At 42.2% G+C, this 20,899-nt stretch overlaps 1 protein-coding gene across 1 annotated transcript in view; it reads left to right on the forward strand.

Annotated features, from left to right (window-relative positions):
* The first annotated feature begins 242 nt into the window (after positions 1-242).
* Positions 243-20,899, forward strand: part of LOC115083234 (uncharacterized protein C10orf67, mitochondrial-like) — a 325,694-nt gene continuing 305,037 nt past the window's right edge. Inside the window, exons 1-2 of the mRNA XM_029587042.1 lie at positions 243-251; positions 13,872-14,033. Coding sequence (XP_029442902.1) covers positions 243-251; positions 13,872-14,033 — 171 coding nt within the window. The remainder of the gene's footprint in view (positions 252-13,871; positions 14,034-20,899) is intronic.

Below are 20,899 nucleotides of genomic sequence, written 5' to 3' on the forward strand. Positions count from 1 at the left end.
TCACAGGCCTCGCAGCTCCAATGACGACATCTTCTTCTTTCTTCCTAAACTGACACCATTTGCTGGGGAAGCACTGGAGTTAACTCCAGCACATTCACTCCAGCAGACAGAGTCAGTTTACACAGAAAGAAGAAAGAAGACGCTGCTGTTGGATCTGTGAGGTTTGGGATCCAGGACTATGCCTGATCCTAGGCCAAGACCCAGGCATCAAGACCCAGCCTGGTGGTTTCTTCGGTTTAACGATGAATCAGGTAAGTGAAATTTTTTTGTGGGGCTCAGGTCTCAGCCAAGGCCTTGGTGTCAGCTCTGACCTAGGCTGAGACCCTGGTGTCGCACTCAGGCCTAAGCCAATGCTCCAGCTTTGGGTCTAGGCCTAGGCTGAGGCGCTGGCATCCACTTGAGTGTAGGCTGTGGCCCCTGCTTTGGACCTTGGCTTATGCCCTAGGCGAGGCCCTGGCCTCGGGCTCGGCATAGGCCCGATGCATTCTTTTTAAACGAATGCAATGAATAAGGTTTGTTTTATTCGTGGGGCCCTCAATTTGTTTTGAGGCCCCCCAAATGAAATTAATTGCCCTTATTTGTCGCGTTTGCACATTCATTTAAAACAAATGCACGTCTTTACTACATACCAGCTTGTAAAAAAAGATGGCTACCAGTGAGCAGCTTATAAAGCAAAATTGGACCAATAAGAGCAAAGATCTTGAAAACATATGGTTGGCCATTTGAAAAAACAGCCACTAATATACTGAACACTCCCATTCCTTTTATAACAAACTGATTGGCAAATAGAAACACTACACTTCCAAAACAACCAATTAGAAAAATAAGAAGTATCATAAAAAATGTCCCTTCTCAATCAGTGTATTTAAACCTAACAGTTCTGTTCTTGATAATTTAAAGATCCATCTTTGCTCACACTGAATCAAGATTTTATCCCAATTGCCACCATGGAGATGACTGAACTGCACCTATGGGAAAAAAAACACAACTTTTCAGAAATATTAGACTTAGGGCCTCATTTTCCAATATTGCATTGGTAACGCATTAGGGGGCGTTACCAATGCAAATGAGGCAATTCACGATGTTTTCCCAGTGTGTGACCCACGATAGTTCTGGACAGGGGGGGGGGGGGAGAGAGAGAGAGAGAGAGAGAGAGAGAGAGAGAGAGAGAGAGAGAGAGAACCTTACTATAGTGCCTATGCCCTAGACAGGTATTTTAATCCCTATGGGAGGGCCACCTACTAACTCGGGGTGGGGATTAGGTATGAGCATCGGGGGTTGGGGGCCACTTTCGCATTCCACATGAGACCTACGGAAAGAACAGTGGTCTCTAGTGAAGATTTGCTGGCCGTCGGAGTGAGGAAACTCACTCCAAGAAGAGATTTGGGCTACATTCTCTCCACCTAGCTTGTTGTTGCCCAGGTAGAGTGTCCAGCAAGCTAGGTGGAGAGAACGTTGCCCAAATCTCCTCTTGGAGTGAGTTTTTTCACTCCGACGGCCAGCATATCTTCACTAGAGACCACTGTTCTTTCCGTAGGTCTCATGTGGAATGCGAAAGTGGCCCCCAACCCCCGACGCTCATACCTAATCCCCACCCCGAGTTAGTAGGTGGCCCTCCCATAGGGATTAAAATACCTGTCTAGGGCATAGGCACTATAGTAAGGTTCTCTCTCTCTCTCTCTCTCTCTCTCTCTCTCTCTCTCTCTCTCTCTCTCTCTCTCTCTCTCTCTCTCTCTCTCTCTCTCTCTCTCTGTAAACTGCTTGGAAAATGAGGCCCTTAGTGAAACAAGAAGAACTTGCATTTAAGGCAACTGCAAATTAAGGAACATGGGCAAAGAAATATGTAAATAGCAAATATTAACTGCACATAGTAAATTGTCTTGAGATACTTCTTATGTGTGACAGGGTGTACAAATTCTTTAATGGAAATAGCCACATTACAGGTGAGGCAATAGCCTCAATTATAGTGGCCAATAAGTCTTTTTGCTGATTAGGCTCCAAATGAAAAAATGATGGGCTTAAGATATCCTTAAGATTTTTGCCTCTGGTGTATGCAAATCATAATTTCTTCCGGGCCCTTAGGCAAACCATTCAGCAAGCTCCAATTGATGCTGTTGATGAATGGGCCATAGTGTCGAGCGACTCGTATACTGACGAAATGAAGTGGCATATACATTCTTATGCATCCAGGAGCGGTTGTAGATATGCAGCTTGGCCTATGTCATCTGGGCTTAGCAACGGTTTGAGCTTCTGAATCCAACCAAGTCAATACTGTACCATAGAGAACTAGTGCACAGCAATGTGGGCATTAATCACTGAGCTTTGGAAAACCGTTTTCCCAAAGTTGTCTAGCAGCCTAGGATCTTTGCCTAGTGGACTACTGGAAATTATTCTAGTTTTCATTGCCCATTTTAGACCCAATTCTACATTGATGGAGCAGCTGTACCACTTCAAACTCTAGGGTCTTCTGGCCTCTAAATTTGAAGTCTAATTTTCTGACTACTGAAGCACAGGAGAGTGGATTCTCCCACATTTTTTTTGTAATTCCAGCAGTTCTGCTGGAGTGTCTAGGATCTGGAGAAGGCTGAAGACTTCTGTGCAGGTGTCCTTATGTTGACTCCCAGGGTTATACCCAACTTATCTAGAATAGGAGATGTCCTCGAGTGGTGATGAGTACTCAGGAGGTTCAGCTAGGGGATCTGAAGAAATCACTGTTGATCCTTCCTCCATCCAGAGGTCTGAAGGGACATTAACCCAGGATCCAAATAATGATGCAGGTGACTAGCATGGGGCCCTTGGTTGTCTCAGAGGGGAATATTCTTGGAGAACATCCTCCAATTGGCTCCACTCTGCTGTAGAAGAGTGGCAAGGGCTAGAATCTGCCCAAGTGGGCACTGATAGGGCATCCTTCAACATGGGGTAGAAAAGGATTTCCTCTTGCAGGAGTAAGTATGACTCTTTAGAGAGGAGAAGTTGAAGAGTGCCCTCTCTGTCTTTAGCTGTCAGGGAGGTAAAGAAAGTCTTCACTAACTCTGCCACTTGTTCTAAAGGCTGTCATGTCCTCTGGCCAGGCAGTGGGGGTGGAACATTTTCTTCTGAAACCAGAATAAGCCCCTCTTGAAGGCCCTCTGGACTCTATAGTCATTGTCTAAGAGGGTTCATGGAGATCAAGAGCATTACTAAACAAACAGGATCTGGCATCTCCAGATGAAGATCTTATTTCAGAAGCCATATTGTTGAAAATACCCTGGAGATAGGGGGAAGTAAATGGAGCATATCTCCTTCTGCGCCTTCTACCCTCCCAGAATGCGTTAATGGAATTGGTGAGTGTTGCACCAGTTTAGGAACAGCCTCATTGTTAGCACTTAGGACCAGTATATTGATGGTGTCAATCAATGCTCCGAGGGTCGGGGCTTTGAGAGCTTCCAGCCCTGATGTGTCGACAGTGCCAAGGCTTGATGCATCAAAGGCAATAGGGCCTAATGCAGCTCTGGGCTTGATGCATCGATGGCTCCTGGGTCCGATGCATTGATGGCTTTGGGGCTCAATGCTTAGTTGATTCAAGAATCAAAAGCTAAGTCTTTATGAAGTGATAGATGTAAGTGAGTATGGCACGGGAACAACAAGGGAAGAAAAAAATATATTTTCTATTCTTAAATAGTCATTTTATTTCATTTATTTATCATTTATATACTGTCATCCTAACCTTTAGAAGGTTGTCTGAAGCTGTGTACAGAGTAGTAAAAACAGTAGCAACACAGTACATGTAATAAAATAGATTAATGAAGGTCATAACAACAGAGTGAGAAACAGGAGATAGAGGGAAAATATTTTGTTTATAAATTATTTTCAAGGACATCTATGGGTAAAAATCAACAAACTGATTTTATTAAATGCTGTGTATGGAAAAAAGAATCATTTTTTATAGTGTGGTTATGAAGACTTGGAAATGATTTATTATATATACAGCATAATAAATTTATGTATCTGATTACCTTTACTGTTGTGAGAACTGTATGTAAAAATGTGGAGGATTCAGTATTCATGAAAGATGCATAAATACACAATAACATGATTTGACGCCTTGACAGTAATGGTATTGCTCATATATTTCAAACTTGTGCTAATTCAACCTATTTTCTCCATGTTACCCTTTGCTCATTATATACTATATATTGTTATCTTCTGTCAAAATATTTTCTTGAGTTCCCTCTGGTGATCTACTGTAGTAAGAAAGAATATGATGTGTTTTCCCCTAGAAGCTGGCCTGTACTGTAAATCGAGTCTTGAAATGACAAATAGGAAAAGAGATGTTCTGTCCATCTTATTAAAAAAAAAAACTGCAGCAAACTGGTGACACTCAAGCTAGTATACAGCTCCATACACATTTAAGATTTGCAATAGAGATCGCGAGGTTAGTTTATCTTCATGTTTTTAAAGAAAGCTTAATGTGCAATACCACCCATATTGGTTGATACTGTAAATACAACTTTCTCCTCCAATAAATTTGAAGTTAAACCATATTCATCGCTTATATAAAATGCTGTTAATGCATCACAGTTTTCTGAAAACATATCAAATCATTCAACTTTTAATCTTGCAAATTGCATCGTGCAACAGAAAATCAATAACAATTGGATTGGCAGATTTTAGTTTAGTGCTATAGGAATATTTTATTGATTTAGCTTTTCTTATAATCTACAACCTCCACAGTGTATTCAGTGTGGGGTACATATCAGAATATGTATAATTTAATTTGTCAAACACAATACATAATATAACTTAAATACAACACAAACAATTATGTAGTAAAATAGAACTAGTTAAAAGCAACATTAAAATAGAAGGCCTTAACTTGGAGGAATATGACTCCTGATTAACTATGGGGTCCATAACCTAATATATTTATGAGTGATTCCGTTATGTACTATAATGTTCTGTTTGTAGCTCCTCTTCTAGTATTGGCTAGGAGGGTAGTCATACTCAGTACTGGGGTGGAGTCCTGACAAAGTCTCACCAAACCCTGACATGGATTCTCTGAATAGAGGGGAGGAAACACTTCGAGGGCACAGGGCATTCATTATACAAAGGTCTCTCTAAAGGTAACAACTCAGCACTTACGTTCTTGGGATTTTAAGTGCTAAAAATAAAATAAAAAGGTTACTGTTGTGCCTTATCTATTGTAATCAGATGGCACCAAACACACTGTCTTATAGTTACATCTAGTATCAGTCTCAAAATTGAATTTCAAAGTAAATCTGTGCATGTGTCCTTTGGTATTTGTTGTAAGGTTCCCTCTCTTCCAAGAAGATTGAAAAATAAGGTGCCCAGAGTGGAATGGAATTGCCTTTCTCTGGTAGTTCTCTCCTTCAAAGAATATCTGTCTTTGTAATACTTGCTTCGTGCCAGAGAGCTTCTTTCCAAAGTTCCTAGGGTGTAACATGTACAGGCAATCTGTCTAGATAGTCCTGGGAGATTGGCAACAATACAATTGGGACAATTTCTATATCTTTCTCCCACATTTTCTTGATCTCTTCATCATTTGATACTTGATCTTCTCACTCTCTTTATGGTCCACAGAGTAGTCACTTGGTACTGACACTTTTGTCAGCAGTACTTTTCTTGTGAGGTGTCTCCAGTCTCTCCTCTCGACTCCAGATGAACTTCTTGATTGTCCCAGTTCTCATCTCTGATGTTACTCTGGATCTATCAGGCTGTGAAACTCACACAGCAGGGAAAGCATAATCCTCTCCTTTCCCCACTGCTCTATTGGGAAGGAAACATAGGCACAAAACCTCCTCCTGAAGCAAAGCTTCTCAAAGAAATCCAAAAATACTCAAACACAGAGATGCTACAAACCGACCACTGGGTGTGAATTAGAAAATGTGGGTTTCAGTCTTCATAGTGCAGGGCTGAATCTCATTCCAAGGAGGAATAAGGGGAACCAGCAAAAACAGAATCAAAATCATTGAGATACACTCCACCAGTCACTGGGTGTAAATGAGGTAGTGTCTCACTTCCTACCCTTTTCTTGAGTCCCAACTGAATAGGACTACAGGAACAAAAAAAAATAGATCCTTACTCTTCCATGACTTAAAAAAAAACAAAACAAAAAACATTGCTTCTCCTTTAACTTCCACCAATTCTAGATATCACCTGATCTTTAGGTAGGCAGGAGCACACCATTGCAAAGGCCTCCATTGGGGGTGCTTCATTTGGGGGTGCTTCATTTTGACTTCACTCACAGATCCCAACATTAGGGCCAGTTATCAATGGAGATCCCCATAGGGTCTTTACATGTTTTTTTAAAGTCATACTTAATAGATGAAAGACTGGAACAGCTAGCCTCTTTTAATTATTCATTGTTTCTTATAGGTGGATCAAAAAGAAAATTCCAGATATGCAGAATAGATGAAGGTAGAGTTTAGGAGGTTCATATTCAAAGGGTTTTGTTTGGCTAAATTCTGGGGGAAGGGCTTAAACTTATCCAGGTAATGCTGAATATTACTGTTACCCAGCTCAGTGTAGCTGCGTAACTCTGGTCATAGTAGAAAGGATGTCTGAATTTATCCAGGTAAGTTTATCTGGATAACTTTAAATCTAACTGGTTACATTAAACATATAACTAGGTAAATAAAAAAAAAAGGTTTGCAGACAAGCAGTGTCCTTATTGCTTCCCCACTACCAAAATAATAAAAATAACATTGCAGTCCTTAGTGGTCCAATCCCACTACCTTCCCTGAAATTGTAAGAAAATGACAGAGCTATAACTTCTGAGTCCCCTGCCCTGCCCAAGTTTCAAAATTAAAGTTGTCCACCATGGCCTGAGCTCCCCTTCCATTTCTTAAAAACATGTGGCACCACACCCACTCGCCCACTTTGAGACCTCCAAATTATCTTTGTATCCCAGGAGGAGGAGGAGGAGAAGCATTTGCCTCCTTCCATCAGGTAAATATCTAAGTGCCAGTATAGCTGACAGGTACTGGCACTTAGATATTTATTTACTCACTGCACTGTCTTCAAGATGTCATCTTAGATCTTCACTTACTCACTTTGATCAGTGAATGGACCAATCCCCATTCGGAACTCAGTTCTGAATGGGGACTGGTCAATGATTGGTGAATTGACCCATCCTGAAGAGAGTGCAGTAAATAACTGAATATCTCAGTGCCATTTCTTGTCAGCTATACAGGTGATTAGATATTTCCCCTACAGGAGGAGGTAAGATATTCTTCTCCTTCCTCTGGGGTACAGGGATAATTTTGGGGGTTCAGGGTGGGTGGGCACTGGGCAAGAGTGGTACCACACTTTTTAAAGAAGTGGAATGGGGACTCAGGCCATAGAAGCCACCAAAAGTTACTAAGGGCCAAGAGTATCAGATAAGTATGAGAAAAAAATAAGTGTGAAAGCTTGCTGGGCAGACTGGATGTGCCGTTTGGTCTTCTTCTGCCGTCATTTCTATGTTTATTTATCCCAGGACAAGCAGGATGATAGTCCTCACATATGGGTGACATCGGTAATGGAGCCCTATACGGAAAAACTTCTGTCAAAGTTTCATAAACTTTTGACTGGCAGCCAGAGTGCCCACTGAGCATGCCAAGCATGCCATGATATTCTCTGCCACAGGGGTCTCCCTTCAGTCTTCTTTTTTCCACAGAGCCGTTAGCCTCACGGTTAATTTGGAGTCCTGTGGTGATTTTCTCCACACTTAGAAATTTCTTTAAAAAATTATAAGAAAAACTTCTTGCCGCAAGGGTCTCCCTCATATTACCATCGCGGTAAGTTTTTCTTCATTTTTCGTCGGTTCCATGCCGGTGGCGTCACGTGCTCCTCGCAAAGGAGTTAGCTGTTAGCCTCACTGTACTTTTGGCCAGCTTGGGGGGGTCAGGAGGCCCCCCCAAGCTGGCCAAAAGTTTCTTTTGGGTGCAACGAGGGTCCCGGAGCGATCGCACGGGGAATCACGTGACACCGCGTCACTCCGACGTGACGCCGACGTCACGTGCTCCTCGCAAAGGAGTTCATAAATGGCGTCCTGACTCCCTGCTGTACCACCAGGGAGTTTTGGTAAGTCTTGGGGGGGGGATTAAGGAGGGTGAGGGGTTTAAATTTTTATTTAGGATCAACAATCGCGATTTCCAACTTATTCAATATAGCTATGTTGAATAAGTTGGAAATCCGATCGTTTTCGCCTCATCACTTTTTTAAGTTAAAAAAATAAAATAAGTTGCGTTTTACATTTAAGTTCAAAACGAATGCACACCCCTATCGGATACGCTACCCATTCCGATACCGCTGTCACCGTCGATTCCGTTACTGATTCCATCGATTCTGGCTCCGATTCCAGCATCGGTTCCTTCGATGAATCCACCGATGCTGACCCCAGATATCTCGATTTTTGCACCTCTGATGGAGAAGTTAAATACACTCATCGATGCTATTCCTAAAAAACCTCAGGACATCGATAAAACCCCAATTCCAGAACCCATGCTGGGTCCTTCGGTGATTCCAAGACCGATTCCTCCACTGTCTCCTTTATTTCCCTCGATGCCCAAGTCTCAGCCATCGATATCGTCCAAGCCAAGACCTACTGGTCGTTCAGAACACACCTGGACAGACACTGATACAGATCTCTCCACAGATGAGGAGATGCTCTCAGAACCTTCACCTCTAGAAGACTGCAGAAAATCCCCTCCAGAGGACTTGTCATTCTCCAACTTTGTGAAGGAGATGGCAGAGACCATTCCATTCCAACTCCAATCAGAATTAGATGCCAGGCAAAAAACACTAGAAGTGTTATAATTCGTTGACCCGCCAAAGGAAATCTTAGCTGTACCTGTTCATGAGGTGCTCCAGGAACTGATGTACAGGCTGTGGGAACATCCTGGCTCCATTCCTGCGGTAAATAAGAGATCAGATGCCACATACCTGGTTCAGCTAATCCCAGGTTTCCAGAAGACTCAGCTACCTCACCAGTCTGTGGTAGTAGAGTCGGCGCAAAAGAAAGCAAAGAGAGTAAAAACACACTTTTCAACACCACAGGGAAGATAACAGGTTCCTTGACAATCTAGGCTGGAAAATGTTCAGGGATCTATGCTGGTCTCTAGAATTGCTGCTTACCAGCTCTTCATGACTCAATACCAGCGTAATCTCTGGAAGCAAGCACAAGAGCTTACACAGACACTCCCTGAGCAATTCCAGGATCTTTTCTCCCAGCTCATACATAAAGGCCTGGAAGCGGGCAAGCATGAGGTACGGGCGGTGTATGATAGTTTTGAAACTGCATCTCGACTATCAGCCACAGGGATTACAGCTCGTTGTTGGGCATGGCTTAAGGCTTCCGACTTAAGATCGGAGGTGCAGGAGAGACTGGCCGATCTCCCTTGTCTCGGGGACAACCTTTTCGGAGACAAAGTGAAGGAAGCAGTTGCCGTTTTAAAAGAGCACACGGAAACTCTGAAACAGCTCTCCTTAATACCTCAAGAGTCCCAACCTTCTTCCAGAAGGCTGCCCAGGAGGGATACAAGATGCCCATATTACCGTCAGAGGCATTACTATTCTCCTCCGACCCGTACACGTACATCTCGCCCAGCTCAACGTACACAATCTCGACAACAAAGACAATCCAGACCTCAGCCCCCTCCTCAGACTGCTTCTACGTCAGGGTTTTGAGATACTGTCAGAGAACAGAAGCCTTTCCTCCAATCCAGTCCCACTCTTACCAGTAGGAGGTCGAATTGCTTTCTTTCATCACAGCTGGACCTCCATAACCACAGACCACTGGGTACTCTCCATAACATCTCAAGGGTACCACTTGGATTTTCTCACTGTACCAAACGACACTCCTCCCATCTCGTCTTGGACAGTAAACAATCAGTCCACACTCCTAAAAACAGAATTATCCACCCTTCTGAGAGCCAGGGCCATAGAACCAGTTCCCCGGCCTCAACAGGGCAGAGGATTCTACTCCCGATATTTCCTCATTCCAAAGAAAACAGGAGGCCTACATCCCATCCTAGACCTCAGAAATCTCAACAAGTTTCTGAAAAAAGAAAAATTCAGGATGGTATCATTGGGCACCATGTTACCTCTACTCCAAAAGAGAGATTGGCTCTGTTCTCTGGATCTTCAAGACACATACGCTCACATTCCCATTTTTCCTCCTCATCGCAAATATCTGCGATTTCTAGTCGACGGCCAACATTTTCAATACTGGGTACTTCCATTCAGCCTCGCCTCAGCACCCAGAGTATTCACAAAGTACCTAGCGGTGGCGGTGGCCCATCTTCACAAACAGGGAGTACATGTCTTTCCTTACCTCGACGATTGGCTCATCAAGAGTCGAATGAAAGAAGGAGCTCACAATCAACTTACTTCACTCCTTGGGTTTTCTCATCAATTACCAGAAATCCCATTTCACACCATCTCACCTATTACAATTCATCGGTGCAGATTTAAACACAGTCTTAGTAAAAGCTTTTCTTCCAAGAGACCATGCGCAGACACTCGTTCTCCTGGCAAACTCTCTCCGGATTCAAACACAGGTCACAGCTCATCAGTGCCTCACCCTCCTCGGTCATATGGCCTCTACAGTTCACGTCATTCCAATGGCCAGACTGGCCATGCGACTAATGCAATGGTCTCTCAAAACACAGTGGATTCCAGTCATTCAGCCACTGTCCTTTCAAATTCAGGTAACTCAGCAACTGCGTTCTTCCCTCCTCTGGTGGACGTCAATGAACAATTTGCAGAAAGGTCTACCTTTCCAGCAACCGATCTCGCAAGTAACACTAATTACAGATGCATCCACCTTGGGCTGGGGTGCGCACATAGGTCATCTGCAGACTCAAGGGACGTGGACAAAGCTCAAAGCCACATTTCGGATAAACTTCCTGGAGCTTCGAGCTATACGTTATGCGCTGCATGCGTTCAAGGACTGCCTTTCACACAAAACTGTTCTCATACAGACAGACAACACAGTAGCCATGTGGTACATCAACAAGCAAGGTGGGACAGGCTCATATCTCCTTTGCCAAGAAGCAGCACAGATTTGGGACTGGGCCCTAGCACATTCAATACTACTACGGGCCACTTATCTAGCAGGAATTCACAACATAGTAGCCGATCGCCTAAGTCGTCAGTTCCAACCACACGAGTGGTCCATGGATCCAGCAATAGCAACCAAGATTTTTCAACGTTGGGGTCAACCAACAATAGATCTCTTTGCATCACATCTAAACTACAAAGTGAACAATTATTGCTCCCTGTTCAAGCAGAAACACAGCTTGCCCAGGGACGCCTTTGCTCGCCATTGGAACTCAGGCCTGCTATACGCGTATCCTCCGATACCGCTCATCACCAAGATACTAGTAAAACTACAACAGGACATGGGGTCCATGATACTCATAGCCCCGTATTGGCCTCGACAGGTATGGTTTCCAACACTTCTAGACCTCTCGATCAGGGAACCAATTCGCCTGGGTGTAGCTCCCATACTCATAACTCAGGATCAGGGTCGATTACGCCATCCCAACCTCCAATCCCTGGCCCTGACAGCTTGGATGTTGAAAGCTTGATCTTACAACCACTCAATCTTTCAACCCATATCTCTCAAGTGCTTATAGCTTCACGTAAGCCTTCCACACGAAAGAACTACTCTTCCAAATAGAAAAGATTTACTTTGTGGTGCAAGCAAAACAATACTGATCCTTTTATTTGCCCCACTTCTTCTTTACTAGACTATTTATACTATCTTTTAGAATCTGGTCTCCAGACTTCATCTGTAAGAGTACACTTAAGTGCAATCTCAGCTTACCATAACAAACTGGGAGATGCACCTATCTCTACACAACCTCTTGTCAGTAGGTTTATGAGAGGATTAACTCAACTTAAACCACCAGTTCGACCCCCAATCACACAATGGGACCTGAACGTGGTATTAACCAGACTCATGCGTTCTCCATTCGAACCCATAGATACCTGTGATCTTAAATTTCTCACATGGAAGTCTATCTTCCTCATAGCCATTACATCAGCTAGAAGGATTAGTGAGTTACAGGCACTTGTCACATATGAAGCTTATACAAAGTTTCTACATGACAGGGTGGTGCTCCGTACACATCCAAAATTCCTCCCTAAAGTAGTTACGGAATTCCACTTGAACCAATCCATAGTTTTACCCACATTCTTTCCAAGGCCTCACTCTCACCAAGGAGAACGGGCTTTGCACACCTTGGACTGTAAGCGGGCATTATCTTTTTACTTAAACCGCACTGCAGTGGGCTCCATTACCGATGTCACCCATATGTGAGGACTACATCCTGCTGTCCTGGGATAACACCTATTACAGAGTAAGCAATTTTGCTTTTTTTTAACTTGTGGTGAGGTGGGGCTTGTGCAGTACAGCCCCAACATTTTTTTACATGGGGGTAGGAGATTGGGGGTTTGTGTTACAACTTTTTTTTTTTTCCAAACATCCAGAGGGACTTTAACTTTCAAAGTGGCACATGGACCAACATATGCATGCGTGCATTGGCCCGCACCCAGGGACGCAGCTGTTTTATGGCTTCCACATGTAATATGTGTGTATGTTATAAAATAGCCTGGCTGCATGCACATGTGCACCAAATTTTAAATGGGCGTGTGCATGGGAGCGCAAATCCTTCTTCTACCAAGTAAGTTGGAGATTTTAAAAGAGGCGCATGCTGACGCCATTTCCTTTTTATCAGTTCATCCACCAGTTCACCCAGTTAACAACTAGGTCCTCCATAGCCTCATGGATTGACAGTATGTACTCCCCCTAGTTACCCAAATCCTTTAAACTACTCCAAAATGGCTCAATATTTTTTTTTTAACTTACATGTCATTTATTTATTATTTATTTATTTATTTATTTATTTGTTTGTTTGTTTGTTTTTCTATACCGATGTTCAATTAGTCATATCACACCAGTTTACAGAGTAACATAGGAATCTATTAACATAGATTTCTAGATTTACATTGAAACTTTGTAACATGAGTAACTTTGTAACATGGGTAACAATTTGGAATTAGCAGAAGTAAAGTTACGTGGCAGGGGACCTCTGCACGTGCCGGGGTGCAGAAGTATGTGCACATGCATCTCTTGGCCAGGTCCTGACATGCCCATTCCCCACCTTTTTTGGAAATGTTTTGTGATATGTGCACTGTGGGAGATATGCGCGTATCTGGACACCTTTTAAAACTGCTCAGTGCACGTGAGCCCAACTTATTCCCAAATTCCCTATTAAATGTGTGTGCCGGGCTTTTAAAATTCACCTTTAAGTTGGCAAATGGCAAAATTCCCTGGATAAACTTTATCTTTGTAACTTTTGTCAAGTATATTTGGTGAAAGTTATGGTCTGCTAAATATTTGCTTAAAGTTATCCAGATAACTTTATCTGGATAACTTGCTGCTTGTTGTTGGCCTACTGAACATGGTCCTATATATTTCATCTAGTTTTTACTTTGGATTCACTGGAAGAAAAAAAAAACCCTGCCTCAATTCCCTCTGCGCATTTCCAACTGGTTTATCCAGTGAAGAATGGTTACAAATGGCATTCTTCAAAATTTACAATCAGTGATGTACTGGAGTGGGCTCTTGAAACCCCTGTTTATAAAGACAATGAATATCTCACTCAAGGAGCAGAGTTGATGAAGCCCATGAACTTTTCACCATTTTGTAAAAAAAAGTTGTCTTCAAATATCTAGAAAATCAGATTTGAAATAATTTTGTTGATCGCTGAAAGGGTAAAATATTACATCTGTTCACATTACAGCTCTCTGTAAGTGTTCATTTATAAGTTTAATATTTTCTAATTTTCTTTTCTGAACATGTGTTTTCCTTTTATTGACAGAGATTTTATGCAGAGAAAATTAAGGCATTCATACCTTCTGAAAAGCAGGATGATGTTTCCATAGAACTCCATTCTATGATGAATATGCTCCATGAGAAAGAATTGATAATTAAGACTTTAGAATCACAAGTGCTAGAATATGAAAATGAAAGCTTACAACAGGTATGTTAAAAATGATTCATTTAGTCTATAAATGAAATTCTTTTCCATTCCTTTTGGTTTTAAAAATGTTCAGAATATTAAGTCAATGCATGCAAATGCATAAGATGAGGTGAATCAATGAAACTTCCCAAAATAATAAGTCTAAGAGTTACTACACAAAAATGAAGGGATTGCATGAGTCATTAATTCTAGGAGCAATCTGCAGTCTTTTGCCTGCAAAGAGCTTTAAACTGTAGTCATATAGCGCATTAGATATTATAATCATTTCCAATCTCCTCTTGTTAACATATCTATTTCTTAATTTAGTTTTGTTTGGAGCGAAGTATTATGCCCCCAAAAAAGAAAGATCCCTTGAAGCAGGCACGAAGATGCTGAAATATTGGCAATGTCGGGATCCTTTTGAAAGGAATTTGTTTGGTGGGTATTCCTGTCCTGATGTGACATTCTTGCAGAATGTCACATCAGGACATTGGGGAGAGATTGGGGAGAGATTGGGGAGAGATTTTCCACAATTGAAAACAATAAATTAGGAAATAGACATATTAACAAGAGGAGTTTGTAAATGATTATCATATCCAGTGCACTGTATGACTACAGTTTAAAGACCATTGAGGGCAAAAGACTGCAGATTGCTCCTAGCACTGATGATGTATACAATCCCTCCATTTTTGTGTAGTAATTTAGATTTATTATTTTTGGGAGTTTAATTGATTCATCTCGTCTTGTGTATTTGCATGAATTGATTTATCTAAGGTATTGTGCCGTTGTTTGATATTAGTGTTATGCTTGCCGGTCATGGGAACCTGCGACCATCCTCATTCACCTGACGCTGTACCAGGGCGATCGGTCCAGCCGTGGGCTTCCTAATTGCAGCAGAGAGCCGCCACCACTACCATAGCTGACCCCATGAATCTGAGCTTCTAGCTGCTGCTGCAAGATCTTTCCTCTTCGTGGTTGGAACGCCACTGACACTGCCACATCTCCTTGCTGCCTGAGCCGCTGGCCTGACACTGCCGACTTCCTCCACCTAGTGTCCACCTAGGAGCACGTGTGTGCCTTTCCTCATCATTTAAAGGGCCCGCGGCCCTTCCCAATGACATCACCATCAAGGGACTACTTAAGGCTGAATCCTGCTTCCAGCCTTTGCCTTGGCAATAGGTCTTTTCGCTCCTGTGAAGTGGGTTGCCGTCCTGAGTACCTGAGTTCCTTCCTTCATTCCTTGGACTGACCTTGACCACGAGCTATGCTGCCTGCCACGACCCTTGCTTGGAAACCTGACCCAAGCTATGCCGCCTGCCACGACCCTTGCCTGGAAACTTGACCCTGAGCTACACTGCCTGCCACAACCCTTGCCTGGAAACTTGACCATGAGTTACGCTGCCTGCCACAACCTTTGCCTGGAAACTTGACCATGATCTATGCTGCCTGCCACGACCCTTGCCTGGAAACTTGACCCCGAGCTACGCCGCCTGCCACGACCCTTGCCTGGAAACCTGACCCAAGCTATGCCACCTGCCACGATCCTTGCCTGGAAACTTGACCCCGAGCTACACTGCCTGCAAAGACCCTTGCCTGGAAACTTGACCCCCAGCTACGCTGCTTGCATGACCCTTACCTGGAAACTTGACCACAAGCTATGCCGCCTGCCATGACCCATGCCTGGGTCATGACTTTGAGCTTCACTGCCTGTGCTTGACCTTGGCCTACACCACAGTGTCTTCTCTTCCTTCTGAATATCGTCTCTGCAAAGGCCCCAAGTAAGTCCAGCCAGCCCCAGCACCTGAGGGCTCAAACTAAGGGGAACGTGGGATGGTAGTGATGAATCTCCAGCGGGGTCTCTGCCTTCCATCAGCGTCGCCTACCGATGGTAGGAACTTGTGGGGCTCCTCCCCACAGGTAGTGCCAACTCCCCTTCGATCCAAGGGTCCACTAGCATAACAATTAGTGAGTACAGAATATTATGTAATATAGTAAGAATTATGTTTTATAAATCAGCTAATAATCTTAATTATGGTTAGCATCAGAAAATGGAATATAAAAATAATTTAACTAGAAATAACAAAAGCGTTAAAACAAGTGAAGAAACAGAGTCTTCTAGAACACGGCATCAGAAATATGAGGTGTTAATAAGTGTACATCCACTGCCTCTCGCGACGCAATGGGCCACAAGTGGTATCAATTCAAACACCTTGAATTCATTTCCTGGTTCTGATCTCATAAATAACTATGACTAAAATAACTTCTTTCACTTCACATTTTAACATTGCTGGCCATCATTTGACCATACTTCCACTGTTTTCAATGCAAAGAATACGTCTGGACTGGGCTTCTAAGATGATATTTTTAAACAATGGCCATGCCTGATGTAAACTCTTACAGGTGAATTTAAAAACCCTATGTGCACCATGCCAGGAGGCACACGCGTATATCAGCCCAGTGTGCACTGCGCGGATTTTAAGAGGCGCCCAGGTACAAGCGTATCTCCCGGTACGCAAGTAAAGTTTTTTGTTCATAAAACAGGTGGTTGCTGAAAAAATCATATAAATGGAAACTTATAATATCTTGTTTTATATAGTGAGTAGAGACCTCATATATATTTAGTGGAGGCAACTTGCTGTTTGCTCACGCTAATTAAGGATAGTTCTTATTTAATGTACCCTGTAATTCTAAAGGTACATTAATTCACCATCTTTGAATTGTATATAATCATGGGTCTCACTCACAGATTTTTTCTTTTTTTTCTTCCTTATTTTTCTTCCTTTTTTTTTTAGAAATGAGCAAGTGTTCCTTTTTAATGTTCTTATACTTTAGGGATTTTATTGGCAGTTACCTAGCGCTTTAGCGTTACTTTTCTAGAATTCTTTCAAAACATATATGGTTCCGATTTTATCAGCAATTGTTATGAATTAAATTTTAAAGCACTTTAACGCTGACAACTTATATGCGCTTTAATGTTGGCAACTTATCTTGTCTGTAAGCGCTTTAACGCTGGCAACTTATCTTGTCCTTTATTATGCTGATGGCTGCACGCTGAGAGTTGAGAGAAAACGAATGAACGCTGAGAACAACAAGAGTCTCCTGCCCGACACGGCTCGTGTTTCGTCGGCTGCTTCATCAGGGGCTGGCACTCTCTTTAAATTTATCTCTACAGTCTCCACAGATTTTCAAATCGTTCTGCTCATTTTAGTCTCACTTCAGCATTTCCCCAAATACGATCAAGATATGAGCAAGATATTATAAGTTTCCATTTATATGATGTTTTTCAGCATCTAATATTTATTGGTTACATCATATTAAGCAGTTCTGTTAATAGTATAAGCATAAAACAGGTGGGGCATGGGCAGGGTATATGGGCATTCCAGGAAATATGAATGAAACCAGCACATAAGTATTTATGCACACCAGCGCACGTCGGGGTCCCATTCCGCATAACTTTTCTTTTGCTATGGACGGCGGGTAAGTCACGAAACAAAAAAAATTAGGCTAGTCAGTGGTATTTTAAGGCTTGGGGTTAATAGGGTAAAAGGGAGGCAAGTTAACTAGTGGTTTAGGAAGTCTTCTCCTTTACTGGGGTGAACTGAGAATAAACTGGAGAAACAGTTAACTGCGTCGGTGCACGTATCTACTAAAAGCCCCCCCCCACTTACGTGATCGAGGCACATCAATATAAAATTGTGCACACATCTATGTGTGTGGACCTGACTTTAGAACAGGCATGTATATATATTATAAAATTGTCATGTCCTTGTGTGCAAGCCAGCAAACATGCACACGTGCGCAGGTCTTAAAATTCACCTTTTAATTTTTGTAGCTGCACCTTTCTGTTTATTTCTAATTATTTTCCTTATTTTATTAGTTTCCCTTTTGAAAGATTAATGCTAGAGCTGTAGATCTACTTATATGTCCTCCCAGTCATTAAGTCAGATTTGATTGCATTATGATCATTGTCTAAAATGGCTCCCCCACTTGTCAGTTCCCAGACTAAGTGCTCCATGTAGCAGTCATTTATTCTATCTAGAAACTTTACTTCCCTAACATGTCCTGAAATTACATTTATCCAGTCAACGTTATTTGTGCTGCCAAATTTGTTAGCTTTTCTAATCTTTGTTAGCATTTCATTATCCATCTATCAATGTTGGCTAGGTAGTCAGTAGTATACACCCACTGCTGCACTCTGATAGAGCTATAATAATGAAAAATAAGTAATAAAAATTTAGGTCTTCAAATAATGTTTTCCAGACTTCCATGAGAAAGCAGAAATAAAAATGGAGGAGTAGCCTAGTGGCTAAAGGAGCAGGCTACAAACCAGGGAAGCAGGTTCAAATCCCACTGCTCTTCCTTATGACCTTGGCAAGATACTTCATTCTCCATTGCCTCAGGTATAAACTCACATTGTGAGCCCTCTGGGGACAGGGAAATAACTGAATGGAATTGGCTTTGAAGTGGTTCAAAGGCAGATTCTAAAAATGTTTTTAAAAGAAAATAAAGAAAGAAAAGTTAGCAAAGAAGTTGTAGGTAATATCTATCTATTGGATTAACAAAAGACACAATTTCAAATAGCCCATGTAGTTACAAAGTATGTGAAAACTTTTACCATGTGCATTTTGTAGCTAATTTTCTGAGAAAACACCCACAAAGCTGCTCATAAAACAGAGTATAAAATTTAAAATTTTAACTTTGGTTTATAAAGTTTTCCATCATACAGCTTCTTAGTATCTTAATGATCTTCTTTCTTTACATACTCCTCCTCAATGTTTGTGATCTGGAGAAAAATTATTATTTAAACACTCGTTCTATAAAATGGTATTTAAAAGAGACTCATGAGCAAGCTTTCTCATTATTAGACTGCAGATGTGAAATATCTTACCTAAAAAATCTTCAGTTAGTAGATTATAAGCTTTTTTGCAAGCTCTTAAAATCGTGGCTGTTTACTGATGCCTTTGGCGGCCCACCCCTGCCCCACTCCTCTCTGCCTTCCAGTGGCACCTTCCAGATATTTCTAGGGGTCATGGCTGGAATAAGCCAATTAGCCACCTCCCAATAGATCAGTTTCTAGTTGCATTTCTCAGAATTTCCCATGTAACATATGGCAATAACACCCAACTTATGACTAATTTCTACCAGATTGCGTTTTCCCCTCTGTTTTGAAGGCTATAAATTGCACTCATATAAACTTTAAGGCCACCTTCAAACAACAAGGGGATATTCCACAAATGCAAGGGGCTTCCATTCCCCTCAAAAATGCAATACAAAGAGTATCATCTTGGACATAGTGCCCAGGTTTCCATGGGCCTTTCACGATGCTATACATCTCACAGTCAGGAATTCATGACCATTGCAAAGCTGGCCACATTACTGGGGGTTGGCTTCTAGGCTGTTCTCACTACGATTCTGCAGCTAAACTCTGCTCTTTTCTCTCCTCTGTCTATAGGTAGTCTTACTGCTTTGCCCCAGGAGGCCTGCTTCAGTGTCTACCATGGGCCAGCCTCACAGCAAAGCTGCATGGAATATCTCACTCTCCTCTGCCTTCTCCCCAGTTGGTGATAGAGAATACCCACTCAAAACCTGGCTCATGATCCCCCTGCACACCCACAGAAGCAGCAGATGAAAGCTACAACAGAGTCCAAAGGCAGACCATTGGGGAGTAATTTAGGGAACTTTTGGAATACTCAAAACACATTTCTGCTGTTTGGACAGATCAGGGGGATATCTTCTTTACAAGCAACCAAGGTCTGAGCATTTTTAGCCTGCCGTATGCTCCATAACCTGACCAAAACCCAAGACCTGTTTCCTCCAGAGGGGGATGATGCTCACCTTACAGTGCCCAATAATAAAGAGGAGAGAGAATGAAGTAGCAAATGTCATGGGAGAGGAGGAATGGGAAGAGGATACAAGCCAGACTTACTACATAGGCTGCAGTGTGAAAGGAACACTCTGATACAAATACATTTTCAAGGTGGAAGGTATATTTAATAACAGGTGAAGGATGAGTATTCTATTTTGGATATTCATCAATTTGGCTTTTGAACCAACCTCTTTGCTTCTTTCTATCTTTGATATTTTTCTGCGTGAATTCTGACAGCGGTACAGAATTTTTGTTAGTACTGGTGTAGCCTGATGGCAGCCTTTGACCTGTTGATCATGATCTCCTTCTTAATCAATTAAAAAATATTGGGATTGGTAATGTGATATAGAAACATAGAAATGACGGCAGAAGAAGACCAAAACGGTCCATCCAGTCATGCCCAGCAAGCTTTGCACATTTTTTTTTTTCTCATACTTATCTGTTACTCTTGGCTCTTAGTAACCTTTTGGTTCTATTTCCCTTCCACCCCCACCATTAATGCAGAGAGCAGTGTTGGAGCTGCATCTATGTGAAATATTTAGCTTAATTGGTTAGGAGTAGTAACCGCCGCAATAAGCAAGCTACACCCATGCTTATTTGTTTTCCCAGACTATGTAATTCAGTCCTTTTGGTTGTTGTCTGTATATAGATCCTCTTTTCTTCATTCCCCCTGCCGTTGAAGCAGAGAGTTATGCTGGACATGCATTGAAAGTGAAGCATCAGACTTCTCCCCTGCCGTTGAAGCAGAGAGCCATGCTGGTTATGTGTGAAGCATCAGTCTTTCTCCCCTGCCATTAAAGCAGAGAGCTATGCTGGATATGCGTAAAGTATCAGTCTTTCTCCCCTGCCGTTGAAGCAGACAGCTATGCTGGATATGCATTGAAAGTGAAGTATCAGGCTTATTTGGTTTGGGGTAGTAACCGCCGTAACAAGCATGCTACTCCCTGCTTTTTTGTGAATGCAAATCCTTTAAGCAGTGGTTTTCTTCTTTCCTTAAAAGAAGGACTCAAAACAGTCTTTT

Source organism: Rhinatrema bivittatum, chromosome 2 (assembly GCF_901001135.1).
Source record: "Rhinatrema bivittatum chromosome 2, aRhiBiv1.1, whole genome shotgun sequence".
Taxonomy (NCBI): domain Eukaryota; kingdom Metazoa; phylum Chordata; class Amphibia; order Gymnophiona; family Rhinatrematidae; genus Rhinatrema; species Rhinatrema bivittatum.